Raw genomic sequence first — 17,257 nt, forward strand, 5'->3', positions numbered from 1 at the left:
CGAGAGTTAAGTAAAAGAAAAACACTGAGTAAACAATTCCTCAAAAAAATGTAACACCCAGTAAGAAGCTACCATATTTTAAGAAGAGCTTCAAAATACAGAAGGAATAAACATGAGACACAATTAGTCAATTTATCTAAAGATTATGTTCATATGATTGAAAATGTTCAAATCTGTGTGTAAATCTGAACTAGTACTTTTGAAGGAATTAAGAAACTTTTAACCTAAAACAAGCTCATATTTCTTCCTGAAAAGTTACTTGAGAGTTATTTTTTTCATTTCAAGTGTACTAAGATATTTGCATTAAAAATACTTTATAAGATTTTGAGCTTTGCAGTGAAATCATAACAGCGGGGCTACTCAAATAAAACCCTTTTAGTTCAGTTTTGGAGTATCTGTGGTTAAGATCTGTAACTTAGATCAGCCTGTCTGAGTTTAAATCTTGTCTTCAATAATTTATCCAGTTTATGTTTTGTCTTCTGCTCCTGTTGCATTTTCTTAAAACTTGGCAGTGAAAAATGTGAATGCTGCTCACTTGGTTTTACAATTATGATCTGGAGTGTAAGTGAAATGAAACCAGCCACAGGGCTTATTACACCTCATTAAAGGCAAGAACTCACCGGTATCTGATTTAAAGGAACGTCCACCTGTCCAAGAAAGTCATCACGTGTCTGAAAAGGAGAGACAAGTGGACACATGAGAATCATCTCCAAAACAAACATCAACAAGACTATCCTCCAAATCTTTCTACTTAAACCACTTCGAGGTACATCACAGTCAAATACATGGTAAGAACGAAGTTGGCAGGCAGCAATTGATTGGAAAGATTTCTGCCACTTTTCTAAACATCTTTCTCCCTCTCAGCAGCTGTCTCATGTTACAGTAAACAGAGAAGTAGCTCAAACACACCATCGTTCATTATTGAACAACCACCATCACTTGATCCAATGCATTTCTGTATATATCTCCACTTCATCTGGCAGGAATGTGTTTATCGGCTCCCAATAAATAACTGGTCCATGTTATTACAAGAGAGCCCAGGATCAAATACTGTAGCATAAGCCAAATGCCGTGTCACTGCTTTAAACACGAGATATGTCTACCGCCTGGAGGTCCTGCAGCCTGATAGGGGAGCACAATGCACAATGTCCGCCTTGTGTCCAAATCAACACCCCCGACAGGTCAAACTGTCCAACAGTGGGACAAGTAATTACATGTACGGAAATAGACACACCTGGTTCTTCCTGCATTTAATTACCAACAGAGAGAAACAGGTGAAGAGGAAGACGCTCCCGTTCATCTTAATGAAAACTCAGAAAGTGACTTTAAAACTACAAGCGCATTGTTTTAGTGTCATTGTCAGGGTTCAAACACTTTTCCCACTCAATCACTTTTCAAGCATCATCAAGGGAAGCTTTCAAACTCTTCCTTACAAAAGCTTTTCAAAATGAATTAAAAAAAAGAGACAGTTCCAACTCACTAGTATACAGTATAATATAATTTATTACTTCTGTCAATAATGTCTTATGATAATATTCTACATTCTGCAGCAGGGAGAAAGTAAACTAAAACATTACAAAATGTTGTGTTTTGAAATGTCTTTCTCACACACCTGACTGGTCGGAGAACAAAACACTAAAAATCCTCTCATTTCAGTAACTTTGCTTGGTGTATAAAATACAAGCCAACTTTCATTTCAATTACACAAATCAAAACGTTATTGACAGTGAAACAAGCCAAACAATAAAAACACAGCATACAAAAAATCTAAAAAATAAATAAATACATTTTCTCGCTGAGTTTTCTAGCATTTAGAAAATATAAATAATTTTGGTGATTCTAAATGACTTAATACAAGAAAAGTTCAGTTTAATTTAACACATTTTTTTTTACTATGTGTATGACAATATCTGGTTTCAACTGTAAATAATGTTCCCAAATCAAAATAAAGTAGATTGTACTTTATTACAAAACTGTGCAGTTTGAATATCAACCGCTTTCCAAAATTGTCCTTCAAACATTTTCAAGTATTTCAAGCACTCGTGTGAACCCTGTATAGCATTATATTACTTACTCATCTCTTACAAGACATTTATCTGAAGTTTTATATTGCACGTCTTATTACAGGGGAGTGTGGTTTATTGCATTTCAACAACCGTGACCTTTCTTTCAGGAAACTTTCCATTTCTTACCGGTAGCTGCATGCTTACGCAGTGGATACTGAATGACGAATATTCAAGAGCTTAATCAGGACAGAGTCGTGCCATTCGGACCAAGTTTATTTAGTCATTCACATCCAGCTCTCTTCAGGCACACCCTGCAATTTACTAGATTGTGTTGTTTATAGTATCTTCTGTGGCTGTAGCAGCAAATAGAACATAATGTTTATGTTTACAAGGATTGATGGAAAACAAGCGCTTCCTGAAATACAATTATACACAAACATCTTAATTATTTTTAAATGGACTGGATTTGTTGTGGATTAGTGTGCAGCCTGTAAAATATAGATATATTTTATTGCATAAAACAACAATTGTTAGGGTTTTAACAATCAGATTTTAAATGTAAAAAACAGGAAGCAGGTCATTTTCCACTTTTTTACACATTTTGTTGTCTTGCAGTTTTAGTTCTTTTGCACTCTTATTTTACTGAAATGAAAAACAACCACCACGAACACTGCAAAAAGACAAAATCAAGTATTTTTGTCTTGTTTTTATTGGAAATATTACACTTGAAATAAAACAAAACTAACTTATGAGTAACTTTTCAGCAGGATTTTTTTTTTAAAAGTCAGTTCCTTTATATCAATACTTATTGCACTGGCAGATTTCTTTCCACTTTTAACAAGACATTTCCCCCTGTTTTTAGTGAAAAATCTGCCAGTGAACCTAGTACTTTTTAACTACATTCAGTAATGATTAAAATAAGCTCTTTTATCTTGCTGAAAAATTACTTGGAACTTAGTTTTGTCTTATTTTAAGTGTAGTAAGTTATGCGCACCAGAAACTAGACCAAATATACCTGGTAAGATTTTGTTTTTGCAGTTTAACATTTTGTACTGACCGTGGATCAGTGTACGTTAAAAGATAAATGGCCTGTATGGTGCTTCATCAAGAGGACCCTAAAGACCTTTATAAATTATATTTAGTATAAGGGTTGAGAGCTCAATCTGTTCCTCACGCAGTTTAACATCCATTCATATGTTGAAACCTGGAGCAGAAACCACTCACAAATTTGTCTTATCAATAAACATCTAATAACTTACAGCAACTTACAGGATGGACAGGTGAGTCAGTGACATTTTTTACATTTTTACCACAATTTTTAGGACTTTGTGGCTGTCCAAAAAATGTCTGAAACTCTGAAATGGACCTAAAGGTCTTGGACTGAGAATTAGCGGCAGCATAATGGATGCCCGGTCTAAAAGATGAGCTTCCATACTGAGAAGTGGAAGTATCTTCCAAGAAGGCAGGAAGTGGTAACTTAATGGATACTTAATTATATAACTGGCTATGAATTCATACAGTTTGAGGGAAAACATCCTTCACACACACCCTGCTACTTAAAGAGGTCCTGACTGGATGACCGCCTGAGCCCAAGATGAATTATAAAGCCTGCGTTTCCCTAAACATAAGAACTCTGTTGCTTAACTTGTTTACATTTTCATTTTATACTAATAAACTCAAAATGAGCATATTTTTTTTGTGTAATTTTCAGGAAATATTCTCAATCGTTTGTGGCACAAAACAAATCTCAAACACATATAAAATTAGTGAAACCAGATTACGCAGACGACTGCAGTAATCTGTGAGCAGAGTAACCTGATTGAGCCTCACCGTAGCTCAACCAATGAGGCAGCAGCTTTTGAGGAAGTGGCGTTTATTCTTTCCAGTAAAGATGGACAGACTGGAAAAAAAACCCAGTGAGCAATGAAGCTGCTTTTATGGCCTTATTGAAGCCATGTCCTTGCTTTTGCTTTAATTTTCACACACTGAATGCTTTCCATTTTCAGATTTTAGATAGATTATTTACTCTACTTTATTGCTTTATTGATTTTTTATGCCATTTTATCTATCTATCTATCTATCTATCTATCTATCTATCTATCTATCTATCTATCTATCTATCTATCTATCTATCTATCTATCTATCTATCTATCTATCATTTTATCTAAACAGTAAATGCTAATTAGATGAATGTCTTTTGTTGGCAATAATTTTTTATACCATTTTATTTTAAGTCTGTAATTTTAAGTTTACTGTACAACACATTGGTGTAGTTAATAGCCATTTTTAAAATACTTTATAAATAATTTGACATTTTGTCCTAATTGTTTTGTTCATATAAAACAGTCTCACATATAGGCCTGTCACAATAACTAATGTTTGCTAGACGATAAATTGTTCCAGAGGTTATTGCGATAATATTGTTGATTTGAGATCTTTTTTAAGTAATGTAATGGTAATAGCAAAAATAATAACGCAAGAGAACATTTTAAAAGATCAGTAAACTTTAAACTCTAATGAACAATTAACACTGGAACTGGAAGACATTTTAAATATTCAAAATAAATAAACAAAACAACAGATAAAATTAATTTTGAAGTCTTCGTAATTACAGAATGGGCTAGTTGAGACCATATCACCAAACTGTAGACTTTTATTATCCAGGTTTGGTAGAAAGAGAAAAAAAAGAGTGTTACGGCCCCTGGCCTCTTGAGGCTGTGCAGGCTCTTTGTTTTTTTCTATTATGCAGGATCAGCTGTGCGGGCACAGCTTTCTGATTGGCTGCCTAGAAGCTGCAGGAGAGCAGCCACCCCATTGGATCAGCAAAGCCAATCAGACGTTGATGAGGCCCACCTGCACCACATAAAAGATGTCTGAGTTCATTCCTCCAGTGGGGCAGCTAGCAGGAAGAGGTTGTGTGAAGCTGACCCCCACCTTCCGTGTTTGGTGACTGTTTTGGACAGTTTGAACAATTTTGTTCTCGCTTATTTTGCTAAGTGGTTTGAATCTGCTTTAGGTAAATCTTGAACAAGCTAGACGCTTGTGTTTGGGAGGTTTTGGTGCTCCCTTTTGTCCTTTCTTTTTGGTTGTTTTGAGTTACTTTAGACTGATGTGTTTGAACATCTTGTTATTTAATTTGCACTCTGATTTCTGAATTTGTTGGGCCTTTACTTTTGTTTAATTGGGTTAGGTTGTATTGTGTTTTGGTTCTGTGAAAACCTTCTTTTTGTAATAAATCATTTTTTCATTCCACTCTTTTCTCTGGACACATCTTTATGTTACCGTCCCTGAACCCCTAGACCTTGGGGGGCGTAACAAAGAGATAAATGATAAATCATACCAATGGAAATAATTGAGTTTGTTTTAATTTGTGATTAATTGATTCATTGATTATTGTGACAAGCCTACTCATATATTGCTAAATAAATAAAAGATGTCAGCACATTCAAATCTGCCACACATGCTTGGACTAAATACTTTGGTGGCTAATTTAGTAAAATGTCACTAACAATAGTGTTTACCATCTGCTACCCATCATTTAACTCTTCATATCCTTTTCTTGGAAGCTTCCCTGGTGAAGCAGATTTTAAAACGAGACAGAAGTTCTGGATGCATACCAAGCGCTTAAATTAAAATTATAATGATGGAAAAATTTCCATTCAGGGCATCCCTGAAGATTCAGGTGACACTAAATGCTGCTCAGTTTACAGGGTGACATTAGGACCAGATCATAAACCGTATAAGCTGGAGGCAACATGCATGCCCAGAAATATGTCTTACATGTGCAATGACAAACTGCTTTGACAGGTGGGAGAAAGAGCTGCCCAGTTAAATGTTATGAGAGCGGGCAAACTAAACTGTGTGGCGACGATCCATCCTGAACGTAGTCAGAGTCCTGTGTCACGGTTTGAGATCCACTTGTTCATTTGACTTCAACCTTAATTTTCTCATGGAAAATGTGTAATATAAACATAATTAGTTCAAGTCCAATAGGAAGGAAAGGTCACACTCTTCCAGAATGGTGGCTGGAAAATAATATGTTGGAGTTGAGGAGGGCATTTTTCCTAATAGGGCTGTGACGTCTTTAAAGAACATTCCTGCAGGAATTTGTACCAAATGACATAACAAAACCATATCCTCCTCAAAAGGTCCTCAGTAAATCCACCATACAGTGCCATAAAAGCTAAATTCCTCAAGATTATTCATTTGTATGATGAGATTAGAGCCGATTAGACAATGTAAACTGGTCTATAATTGCTTAAAGATGGTTTTCAAAATTATGACTCGTCCAAAAAACACAGAAATGGGATTTGAGTCATGCTTTCCACCTCGCTTGTGTAACACAGCCACATATGGTTGTTTATTAACTTTGCGGGGGTGCACATGTGATTATGAGGGCAAATCAGATAAGGGGAGCAAAGCTGAAGGTTTATTTAAACCTCACAGCTAGCTGCATCACTGCAAGCTTAATTAAAAGCAACCTGAAGGGGAAAGTATTTGAATTTGATGTTTTTCTAAACAGTGTTGTAAGTCTGCAACAAAGTGACCAATTTACCATTTCTTTGCATGAACACCATTTTAAACAATAATTAATCTATGAATTATTGTATGAAAAAAGTAGAAATGTTTAACTAAGAGCTAATTTAGACATTTTGTAATTAGAGAATTGAAGCCTGAAAAATCTTTTGTTCCCTTTCCCCGTCTCTGGTATATTTGAACTATTAGTTACATTTGTTAGATGTCACTATAATCATGGCATGATTGTCGAGAGTAAAAATTAAAATCTACAACATTATGTAACAGCTTCTATGTAAAAGAGAAAACCAACTATTATTAATACTGCAGCCTAAATACACAAACCCTGATTATTACAGTTATGATGTTCTCTATAAGACTCATTTGTTATTATAATGCACAGATTGAAGAAAACGTTTCAGACAGTAGCTTTCTCTACAGAATAAGCTAATTTAGGTTGACTAATATCTTCATGAGAGACTATTTTATTTTAAGGAAGGGAAAATATCAAACAGTGATCAGCAACAAGTAGAGGCAGAGCAGCACTAGTTTTTATTCCTTTCTCAGAATATAAAAAAATTATTTTATCTGGTTAAGTAGTAATTATGCAGCAGGTCTGCAGCTGGATGCATTACAGATATTGTGTCTGAAAATATTTACCATTTGCATTTCTTCTAAAGGGAAAAGACACAAAGCTCCTTTCAGATAGCTGATCTGCAGTGCGCAGCATTACTTTCATTTCCTTTAAACCAGAGAAATCTACCGTCTCTCCAATTCTTTCTTTGGCACCTTATTCAACTGATTTGAAAATATAAGAATGGTGTGGTGGAACATTTTAGTGGTTTCTGAAAATGCATTGTTTTGTGACAAATAGGCTGTTCATGACTGGAGAAAATATACGATTTAATTGAAACACTGACGTAGAGTAACTCTCAAAAGAGTAATACCTACAATTAAACCTAAGGAAATTGTGATTTAATCTTCAGAACAGGTAAAGGTGTAAAAAATACAAACTGATGTTTAACAAAAGGTATGAGTGATGTGTTGCTAACCAACCAAGTCAAACTGTTACCTTAATAGTCATCAGAGGTAATAATGAGACAGTATTCAGTGTGTAAGTCCAAAAATCGTTTCATGAAAAGACAAATTACTTAGGTAGGCCTTCTTTCTTGACAGCTTGCTAAATGTAGGGGGAGACAGACACCTGATATTTCACAAACACTACTTAGTGGGGGGGGGTACCCACAGGGAGGCTAACACATCATCCGATCGTTTACTGGGAAAGGCCAACACTCTTTGCCCCCCACATACACACAAACACCCGCACACACACACGTGTCCACAGATGGCTGGCATGGCTGCTCTTGTATCATGCTCTTAAATTTGAATCCACAGGAGCCGGCCGTGCTTCAAACCACCAGACTATCTGGAGTCGAGGGGGATATTTCAGAGCCGCCTTATTTATATCAGCAAAGGGGGCACCGCGTTTCCCCAACACTTAAAATAACCACGGTAAATACGTTGATCACTCATAGGGTTTTCAGATTAATGAGGAGGAAAAAGAATATTATTCTGAAGTTGAGTTTGCACAGACGTGAATGAGACCTCAAACATGGAGGGGAGCTGGTCTCTCTTATTTCAACCGTTCTTGGAAACTAATGTCCTGATGGATTTACTGTAACGTAACTGAACACCTGTGAATGTTTGTCCACACTGAGGTTGTTAAATACATGACTTAGAGTTAAAGACGCTCTCAGTTACTCTTATAAGCAGCATAAAGGGTAACGCTGAGTTTCATAGACTATAGAAGGAGAAAGTAAAGAAAAATTAACACTTGGATAATATATCTGCATTTGTTATTTCTATTCATAAAAGCCTGGTGTTGTTCTTTGGTTCTGTATGTAAAAGCAGCATTCAGGAAGGTACAGTATTGTTAGAAGTCAAACCCAACCGTGTGGAATCTGCTTGGACTAGTTTAACAACATTGTCATCACATCCACAGAGCTCTGCCAAAGAGCCATTATCTGACTGCCTCTTCAAAAAAACAACTTTCATGAGTTTTTCTACAGTCAGGAAACATCAGCGAATCTAAACACTCACCTCCCTGTTTCCTTTGTGGCTCTTTTTGAAGTTGTCGGGGTAAGCGGGAACCTTTGCAGGGCAGCAAGGAGACAAATGAATGTGTACATGTGGAGAAAGAGGGCTGCTGAGCTTTGGGTTTGAAACGTGACATGAAATCCCGGTGTTAGCGTAAGGCACCTCAAGGGAAAAGCTCCTCTGAATGGCACGATGACAGTGTTTCCCTTGACCCTTCCCTGATGAACAGACCCTACTGTTTTTCTCAGGTTGCTTAGATGAGGAAAACAAGCAAGCAGAGGTACTCCGATAAAGTTTTTTGTGGGCTTCGCCTTGTCTTTCAGAGAGTCCAGCCAGGTAATGAGCATCAGGGAGTTGTGAACTGCCCGAAGCCACAGATGCGGCTCGTTTTGCCGATGCCATTGGTCTTTGGTGGGCAAAGCGTAGCATCACACTGCTAGAGTGAAGATTAGATGACTGCTCCATAACTGCAGTCTTGTCCTCCAGTTTGCATTTTGGTTCATCCTCTAGCGGGATGTTAAAGTGCACCGTGTGTTTTGAGTCCCTAAACTCGGAAGAGTAGTTTCCTTTTGGCTGATTGTGGCCACTTAGAGAAGGGCCGTTGGGCTCTTTACTCGTCACTTCTTCGTCTGCTTGGAGGAATTCACTGGCAGGTGCCTGGAGAACCGGCTGATGAGATCCCCGTAACGGGGGCAGAGCAAACAGAGCCGCAGAGCCTACGGGAGACGCAGGCGGCGTGCTGCAAGGGCTCCTTGGAATAATGACTAGGGAAGAGCACCGCCGCAATGGGACCTTGGACCTGCGGCAGACCTGGGGCCTCTCCTGGCTGCTCCTGTGCTTTTCTGGAAGCTCTGGCTCAAAGATGCTGTTGCTGCTGCAGTACCCGGCGTCGCTGGCCATGCTGCTGTTGCACGATCCTCCGTCAGAACCGACACCAACGCCGGCCTCTCCATCCTCCACGCTCCCTTCCAACTCGCCGCTTGGTTTTCCGCACGGCTGCAGCGAGATTTGCAGAATGCTCTTCTTGTTGCAGCCTCCGGAATTAACCCTGGATATGAAGACTGAAGAGCTTTGACTGCTGGCAAACTCTGGTGACAGAGGAGTCACCTTCAAGTGGACTGAGCTGTGCGCCAGATTCTCTGCGGGGCCGTGCGCTGACACACTGACTCTGCTTTCCTCACCATGGCAGCTGAGGCCTTCAGAGAGGGGGTCCGTGTTGCTTCGTCTTGACGCGAAATGCAAGCGGAGCTGACGTGCCATTTGTTTAACTCTCTAATCCCTGCAGCGCTGGTGAGAGTTGCATGATCAAACTTGCTGGTAGGAAAAAAAAGTGGACGAAAGCAACTGTTCCGCACTCTGCTCTGTGATCTCAATCATTAGTGCCTGTGCATTGCCAAAATAGCTCCAGTGACAAGCTACATTCCTCTGCAGGCTGATCTCAGCTTTTAGCAGGGCATTGGTTTGGTTTGAAGAGATGACCCAAACAGGCGACCCTTGAAGCCGAATCGATCCTCTTAAAGGAGCTTCTGCCCTACACAGAAAGCAATGCTAAACTAAAACTTAAAAACGGAAAAGCCAGCCAAACAAAACCATGGCAGTCCTCCACACCGAATCCTAGACTGAAGCTCTGGCCGCTAACTTGAGAGTCTTGCTGCTGCTATGCCACTAATGTTTCTGCCGCTCTGTGCCCCCCACAAATAGTTTTACCCGCTGCTATTGAATTACAGGAAATCAAACAGAATGAATGCCAATGTAATTCTGCATTAAAGCGAGGTTCAAGTTGGAAAAGATAGACAACACAAGCACACAAACGTAGCCAAACACCCTATGCAGGAATTAGGTATGTCCGTTTGGAAAACAGAAGACAGAGGGCTGAAAGAAGTGTGATCATTGCGACATTAAAGTGGTATGACACTGGTTATATGACACCTCATGTAACAGTCTATGCTGGTCTTATTTCTTCTTCATAGATGTTGACAGTCCAATTTATTAATGGCAGTCTATTGTGGGCAGTGGCAGACTTATTTTAGACCATTACTCTGTTTCCAAATCAGCGTCAGGTTAATGTTTAATAGTAGGAGACACAGCCAGGATAAGGACATGACTCACTGGAGGAAGCAAGGAAAGTCATAACCCATTTTCCAAACTTGATAGTGACAGTGATGTGGCAGCCATATGATAAGACAGGAGCCCAAATATGGATATTACATGGATACTACAATATATATTGACAATAATATCGTCAAGAGCTTGGAATCAATAAGAACCAAGTAAACATTGGGGACATTTTATTTAATAAAAAATTCTGAGACTCACAAGCTGAGTCAGAAAGGTGTATTTTTACTGGCAAAGGATAAGAAAAATATATTTACATTTATCAGCAGGTACAACAGGAAAAAAATTATGCCTAATGGGTTTATTTATTTCCTGTTAATATGCATATCAACTACCCTACCACTGAAAGAAATGGGCTTTTGCCAGCTTTCTCTGGATGATGATATTTGGAAGAAAGTACAAATGACATTCACCATATATACACATGAACAAAATTGTTGGTACTCCTCGATTGATGAAACAAAAACCCACAATAGTTTATTTTTTAAAGGAATTCTGTTGAAGCATGTTTGAAAAGCAATGCCTGACTTTCACTTGATCATTTTCATGGAATTTTTATTTATTATTACCTTTATCAGATTCAGAATAAGATTACACGTAGTAGTTTTTAAGTATATTAATCTTTCTGCTGTTCTGTTCTTTTTGGAGTAACAAGCTGGTGCATTAGTCAGGCTATCTGCTCAGGTAGCCAGCCTGCACTTGGTTGCTTAACAGAGGTGCTGCCAGTTCAAAGCTTGGAATTGTAGTTAAATGTTTATTAAGTTATTATCCTCACAGCAGTGATGGATGACACTCCTTTAGTTTCCACATCTTGACTCTCTATGTGTTTTACAACTGGAAATATTTTCATACTGAATCAGAGTAGCGGACGTCTTTCTACAAGTTGAAAGTTAGCTTCAAAAACTTTTAAAGTGAGATTTAATGCTACACCACAAATGTAAATATTTAATTTGTTCAGTAGGTTGGAGGAAAGACATATTACAATCAATCTGCAGAATCTTAAATTCAACAACAAAACTCCTATAAATCTTCATTACAAGAAAGAATAAATGTCACATCATTTGGAGTTCAGGGACCGTTTCTGATAAAGAAAAAAATAAAGTCCCATAACTTTCAAATCCTCCATCGGCAACAGAAACAGGATGTGCTGTCTGTTTCAACATTAGTTTGTGGTGAAGACATGTTCTGCTGAAAATTGAGTGGTTACAACAGTTTATGACTCAGAACGCTGATGTTTAATAATTTTTTTCATTTTCTAGAGGGCGAAAACGCTGTTAGGCACTGTTATTGGGTAAATGTAGCCAATGAATGACGTAGATTTTAATCTAACTTTTCATTGAAGTCCTGCAGCAGGTAGAGGAACTGAGGATGTGGGAAGATAAGAAAGTAGTATCAGTGTCTGGAGGTTGTGGGTTATTCCCTTAATTTAGCATTATTTAATGACAAAATACTCTTTTAGCATGTTTGTGTGCAAATAAAACTACCGCCTGGGGTCCTGCATACATTCTAACAAAACATTTATCTTCCAGAAACTGGCAATGTAAATATCAGCATGAGCAATGAGGGTGATCTTCACAGGAACAAGGAGTACTTCGTGTAATTCAACAATTTTGTAAATACTTCAGTGAATTTTGTTCGCCTAATTTATTTTTCACCTGCAAACACGGGACGTTTTCTGAATCTGTTTATGCAGGCGGTGGTAATAAATTCAAGATGGAGTCTCTATAGAAACACAGATGGTATGCACATACCATCGTTTTATGCCTTTGGAGAAAATGAGACTCTGCAGTGTAAAGAATGACGTTACAGGGATTTTGCTTTAAGTTCCTTGTATTTTAGGCAAGCAGTGACAAACACATACACTCAGAAGCACATTTACAGCACCGACACGCCCCTCAATGAAATCTACCTGGAGTATGACGAGGCAGGTCTGAGTCAGCCACGACTAAGTTCATGTTCTCATGTGACTGTAAACATGTGATGTTGTGACACTTTCTAGAAACCTCTCAGTCTACAAACAATAACCACATGCAGCACAATAACAGCTGGCAGTATTTGTTGTGTTCTATGAATAATTTAGCATAATGCCAAAATGACTGATTAGCACTTTTGAGACAAATATTGTGCAATTAATGCAAAAACCCAAAGAGCTAAAAAGAAAAAAAAGTAGAGCTAATAACTTCTTATTCTGAAGCTGTAATTGCTCTGTTCAGAAAGTTACTCATATATTCACATGCAGTTTGTATATAACTGGATATTCAAGGGAAAAAAAGCACAGATGGTCCTGCCCTGACTTGCTCTTCCAGGAACCTAAAGAGCCATTTCTTGGTAATTGCTTAGCAGATTCTACCAGTAAGACCAGTAAATTAAAACTGTTTATAACGCTGATGGGGTTGCATTCAACACTACTTCTGAAAAAACAGTAAGAATCATTTATGAAAGCGTTGGTATAGCAAAAGCTTATGTAAAATATATAATGTTTCTTTATTTTCCCCTAAAAGTCAGTACATATTTATAACAGAGTACATCATGACTGTAAAGAAATAAAGAAAAGAAAATGTACAATTTAATTAAACTAAGTGATGCAGATAGGATTTATTCAGTTGCCAAAATTAATTGTTTTTTTTTTCTTCCTTTCTTACTCTTCATCTAGTTGCAAAACCATAATTTGTAATTTAAATGTACAGCTTTTGCAGTTCAAGTGTGCAAAACAAAACAGTACAGGTTTTTTTTTTTTTATGTTACCGTGTTTTATGGTAACATTGATTTCAAGGTTACCAAACTAAAGCAAAGACTTGGAAGAAAACATTGTGATACCATCTTTTAGTCATGGTAATAGCACTAAACTCTGATTTCTGATGTTTGCTAACCAGCAGCTGATTTTTCTCATCACTTGAACTAATTTTCAACTGTTAGTTCCATGACAGCGTCAGTAAATATCAATACATTTAAAGATACAACTAAATGTGACGATTGCATGCTGTTTAGTGGGATGACGAGTTAAATGAAGGAGTACTTGCTAACACAGTGTGCATTCAATTGATTTCTGCCTAAGGATCAAAACTAAACCACACAGCTAAACTAAACACCAGATTTGATCCACAGCTCTTAATCCCCACCCTCACAGACGTTAGGATGTTCTAACGGAAGCCAAATTTACCCTTATTTGCAGCTCAGAGTAATAAGCTATGATATGTTTCCAGCAATATCCAGCATAATATGGCAAAATAAGGGCCTCCTGCATCTTTGACAGGCAGACAAAGCAAAGTCATTCTGGCACTGACTGGAGAATATCCGCATCTATGGAAACATGACACATTCTCCTGTTTGGCATTTATGGTATCCAAACACAGAACATAATTTCACCTCAGCAGCTGCCATGAATCAAGAACAACTAATTATATTTCTATGCTACATCCACAAGAGTCCAAGATAAGAAATTCTAGATTCATGTTTGGGTTTTCATTTGACAAACTGACTTAAATTTGACTTTAGAGGGAACTAGAGCTTCTAAATAAGATCAGCCTACATTGAATCATTATAAGCTGGACAAATCTAAACAGCTTACCAGTCTGTTCTCATCAAACACCTCAAACAGCAGCCGATGCGTTCTGGGATTCACCTGAAACACAAAGTAGAAGATCTTTGTGTGGTTGCAACTTTACTAATCCAAAAAGGGATATTGGGTTGTTTACATATTTAACATGCTTTCAAACATAATCCAAATTATGCAGTTTATCTTCCATTAGGGGCTGCTTGCCTTGCAGCAAGAAGGTCCTGGGTTCGATTCCCGGCCCGGGGTCTTTCTGCACAGAGTCTGCATGTTCTCCCTGTGCATGTGGCTTCCTCCCACAGTCCAAAAACATGACTGTTAGGTTAATTGGTTTCTCTAAATTCTCCTTAGGTGAGTGTGTGTGTGCACGGTTGTTTGTCCTGTCTGTCTCTGTGTTGCCCTGCGACAGACTGGCGACCTGTCCAGGGTGACCCCGCCTCTCGCCCGAAACATTAGCTGGAGATAGGCACTAGCACCCCTCCCGACCCCACTAGGGCAGTGGTCCCCAACCTTTTTAGTACCGCGGACCGGTCAAGACTTCGCACATTTGCTACGGACGGGGGGGATGGAGGTGAGCGCCGAGACTGAAGTATTTAATTATTTCTTCCGAGGCCCGGTACCAATTGGCCCGGGGGTTGGGGACCACTGCACTAGGGGACAAGGGTGTTAGAAAATGGATGGATGGATCTTCCATTAGTGACAACAATGTCATATCCTATGACATCCTATAATATGACAAATAATATATCCATGCATCCATGGAAATCAGCAACCACATTCATGCTTGAATGTGGTTGCTGATTTATTTTAAGTGTAACTTACTCGGAAATAGAATACTTCGTTCCATTTTGGATCCAGAGTCTTCAAGTAACATGAAATAAGAAAAAAAACAAAAACATTTATACAAATACCATAAAATGAAGCAAGTTCAGGTGCTGTTTGAACCTACTCACCTTTTTAATGGTTTTAGTCTGCAGACTTGTGATTTCTCCATTGACGGGATCATAAAGAGACAGTCTGGTGTATGGATCACTGCAACAGAAAAGCAGAGAGAAGCATGTGATTAAATTTAGAAATCAAGAAGATTTGTTTTGGTTCTTAATTTTTTCTGTAACATTTTTTATTGATCTCTGAGGGAAGCAAAACATTATTTGTTTGACTTCTAACAAGAAAAAACACACAGTAACATTAGTTCTGGTGACTCACTGCTCACATAATGATTGCAGTTACTGCGGTAATGATTCGAGTTAGAGTTCATTAAAACCACATCCATCTTGCACATTACATTATTCATTACCCAAGCCTAACTGCTGAAGTGTTTTGGTATTGCATAGGGCAAAACCATTGATACCTCTTGAACTATTTCACGTCATGTTACAACCTCAATATTCAATTTTGGGATTTAATGTGACTTGCATACATGCGATGCTTTTGCAAATAAAAAATCTGGAAAATATGTTTGAGTCAACCACGTTTTGAAATGAATTTCTAGAAGCGCTTCATACTTTGCACTTCTGCTCATGTAATCTCACTTTCAAGTAACGCTACTACTTCTTTAGTACAATTTCTCAAGATACTTCACTAAATCATGAAGCTTTTAGGCCTGTCACAATACTCAATAAATCAATTAATTGTATGATAAATTGCAACAAACTCAATATTTTCTTATTTCATGATTTATCATTTTTCTCTTTCTACCAAAAACTGAATAATGAAAGTCTTCAGTCTGGAGTTTTGGTTTCAACTAAACCCTTTTTTTGAAGGATAAATTCAAAATTCAGTCCATTGTGCTATTTGGAGATCATATAATAAACAGTAGTTGTTGTTACTGGAAGTACTTTGCACTGTTCAACATAGATACATTACTGTACAGTACTGGTGTTTTTCTTCTCATTATTACAAAATGTGTTATTTTGTAATAATGATGTTACTTTTTTGTGTTTGTTTCATTATTTTGAAACCAGACCAAAACCTGCACATCACTTTTTTATTTATTTTTTATGGTTACATTATTTTCATAAATTAAATCATATCAAAGTAATTAAATACTTTTTGGTTTTATATGAATATTTACTGGATTAGTCTATTGCATTGACTCCCTACTTGTGGATGTAAATTGGAGCTGCTGGTTTAGTAAAAGGTATTTATAAGGTGACATCTACAGTGAATCGGTTCTGTATAAAAGAGAGGTGACAGCAACATTTGTACCTGACTGCATAATTTCACTGGATTGCCCTAGATTTGATTTGAGTAAATACAAATGCACGCAAAAATATTTCTCTTTTTGCTTGTAGAGTATAATTTTCATCTGCATCACAGTAATCCATTACTTCATGTAGGTCTTTTACATAAAATCCGTTGAAGAGTTAAATAAATACATTTGAAAGGCACCATAGGTTGCAGATAAAAGGAGGAAGAAAAGTCCCAGAATAACAACAAAAAAAGAAATCACCATTGTAGGTGTAAGTCTTGAAGAGGTGTAAATTACCAACATAAAACCAATAAAAGAGATGGAAATATGTTAGCAACCCACCAAAGTTTTACCAGAAGTAGCTTCCCAAAAACTACAGTCAGACTCATGTCAGTGTTCCTGGGGCATCTATTTCTGATTCCTTAATTTTTTTTTTTTTTTTTTGCTGTTACGTTCCAATATTTTAAAAACACAATTGAAAAAATTAGAAGATTTTTCAAAGGTGTGTTCCTGCACTTTTTAACAAGTCTTGTTGGCTCTTAAAGCCTGGAGAAAAGACACAAAGGGTTTGGATACTGACTTGATCTTGGTTTGACCTTATTCTGGTAAATAGTAGTGAATAGTGAATAGTGAATAAGTGAAATAACAGGCCAGTAGTGGGCTAAATGTTAATGTAACAGCAGTCTATAGCAATATATTGAAAAAAAGTACTTACTGATATACTGATCTGGTCTCTTGACTCCTTGTCAATAAAACAGAAGGTGTAGGTGAGTCACTAC

At 37.5% G+C, this 17,257-nt stretch overlaps 1 protein-coding gene across 2 annotated transcripts in view; it reads right to left on the minus strand.

The window, feature by feature from the left end:
* nedd4 (neural precursor cell expressed, developmentally down-regulated 4, E3 ubiquitin protein ligase) overlaps positions 1 to 17,257 on the minus strand; it is a 36,760-nt gene that overhangs the window by 15,498 nt on the left and 4,005 nt on the right. Inside the window, exons 3-7 of one of the 2 annotated variants that reach the window (XM_023331755.1) lie at positions 17,194 to 17,220; positions 15,241 to 15,319; positions 15,110 to 15,148; positions 14,303 to 14,356; positions 621 to 671 (exon numbers count right to left, since the gene is read on the minus strand). In XM_023331755.1, coding sequence (XP_023187523.1) covers positions 621 to 671; positions 14,303 to 14,356; positions 15,110 to 15,148; positions 15,241 to 15,319; positions 17,194 to 17,220 — 250 coding nt within the window. The remainder of the gene's footprint in view (positions 1 to 620; positions 672 to 14,302; positions 14,357 to 15,109; positions 15,149 to 15,240; positions 15,320 to 17,193; positions 17,221 to 17,257) is intronic. The other variant, XM_023331756.1, reaches the window with a different exon arrangement.

This window comes from Xiphophorus maculatus, chromosome 4 (assembly GCF_002775205.1).
Source record: "Xiphophorus maculatus strain JP 163 A chromosome 4, X_maculatus-5.0-male, whole genome shotgun sequence".
Classification (NCBI taxonomy): Eukaryota; Metazoa; Chordata; class Actinopteri; order Cyprinodontiformes; family Poeciliidae; genus Xiphophorus; species Xiphophorus maculatus.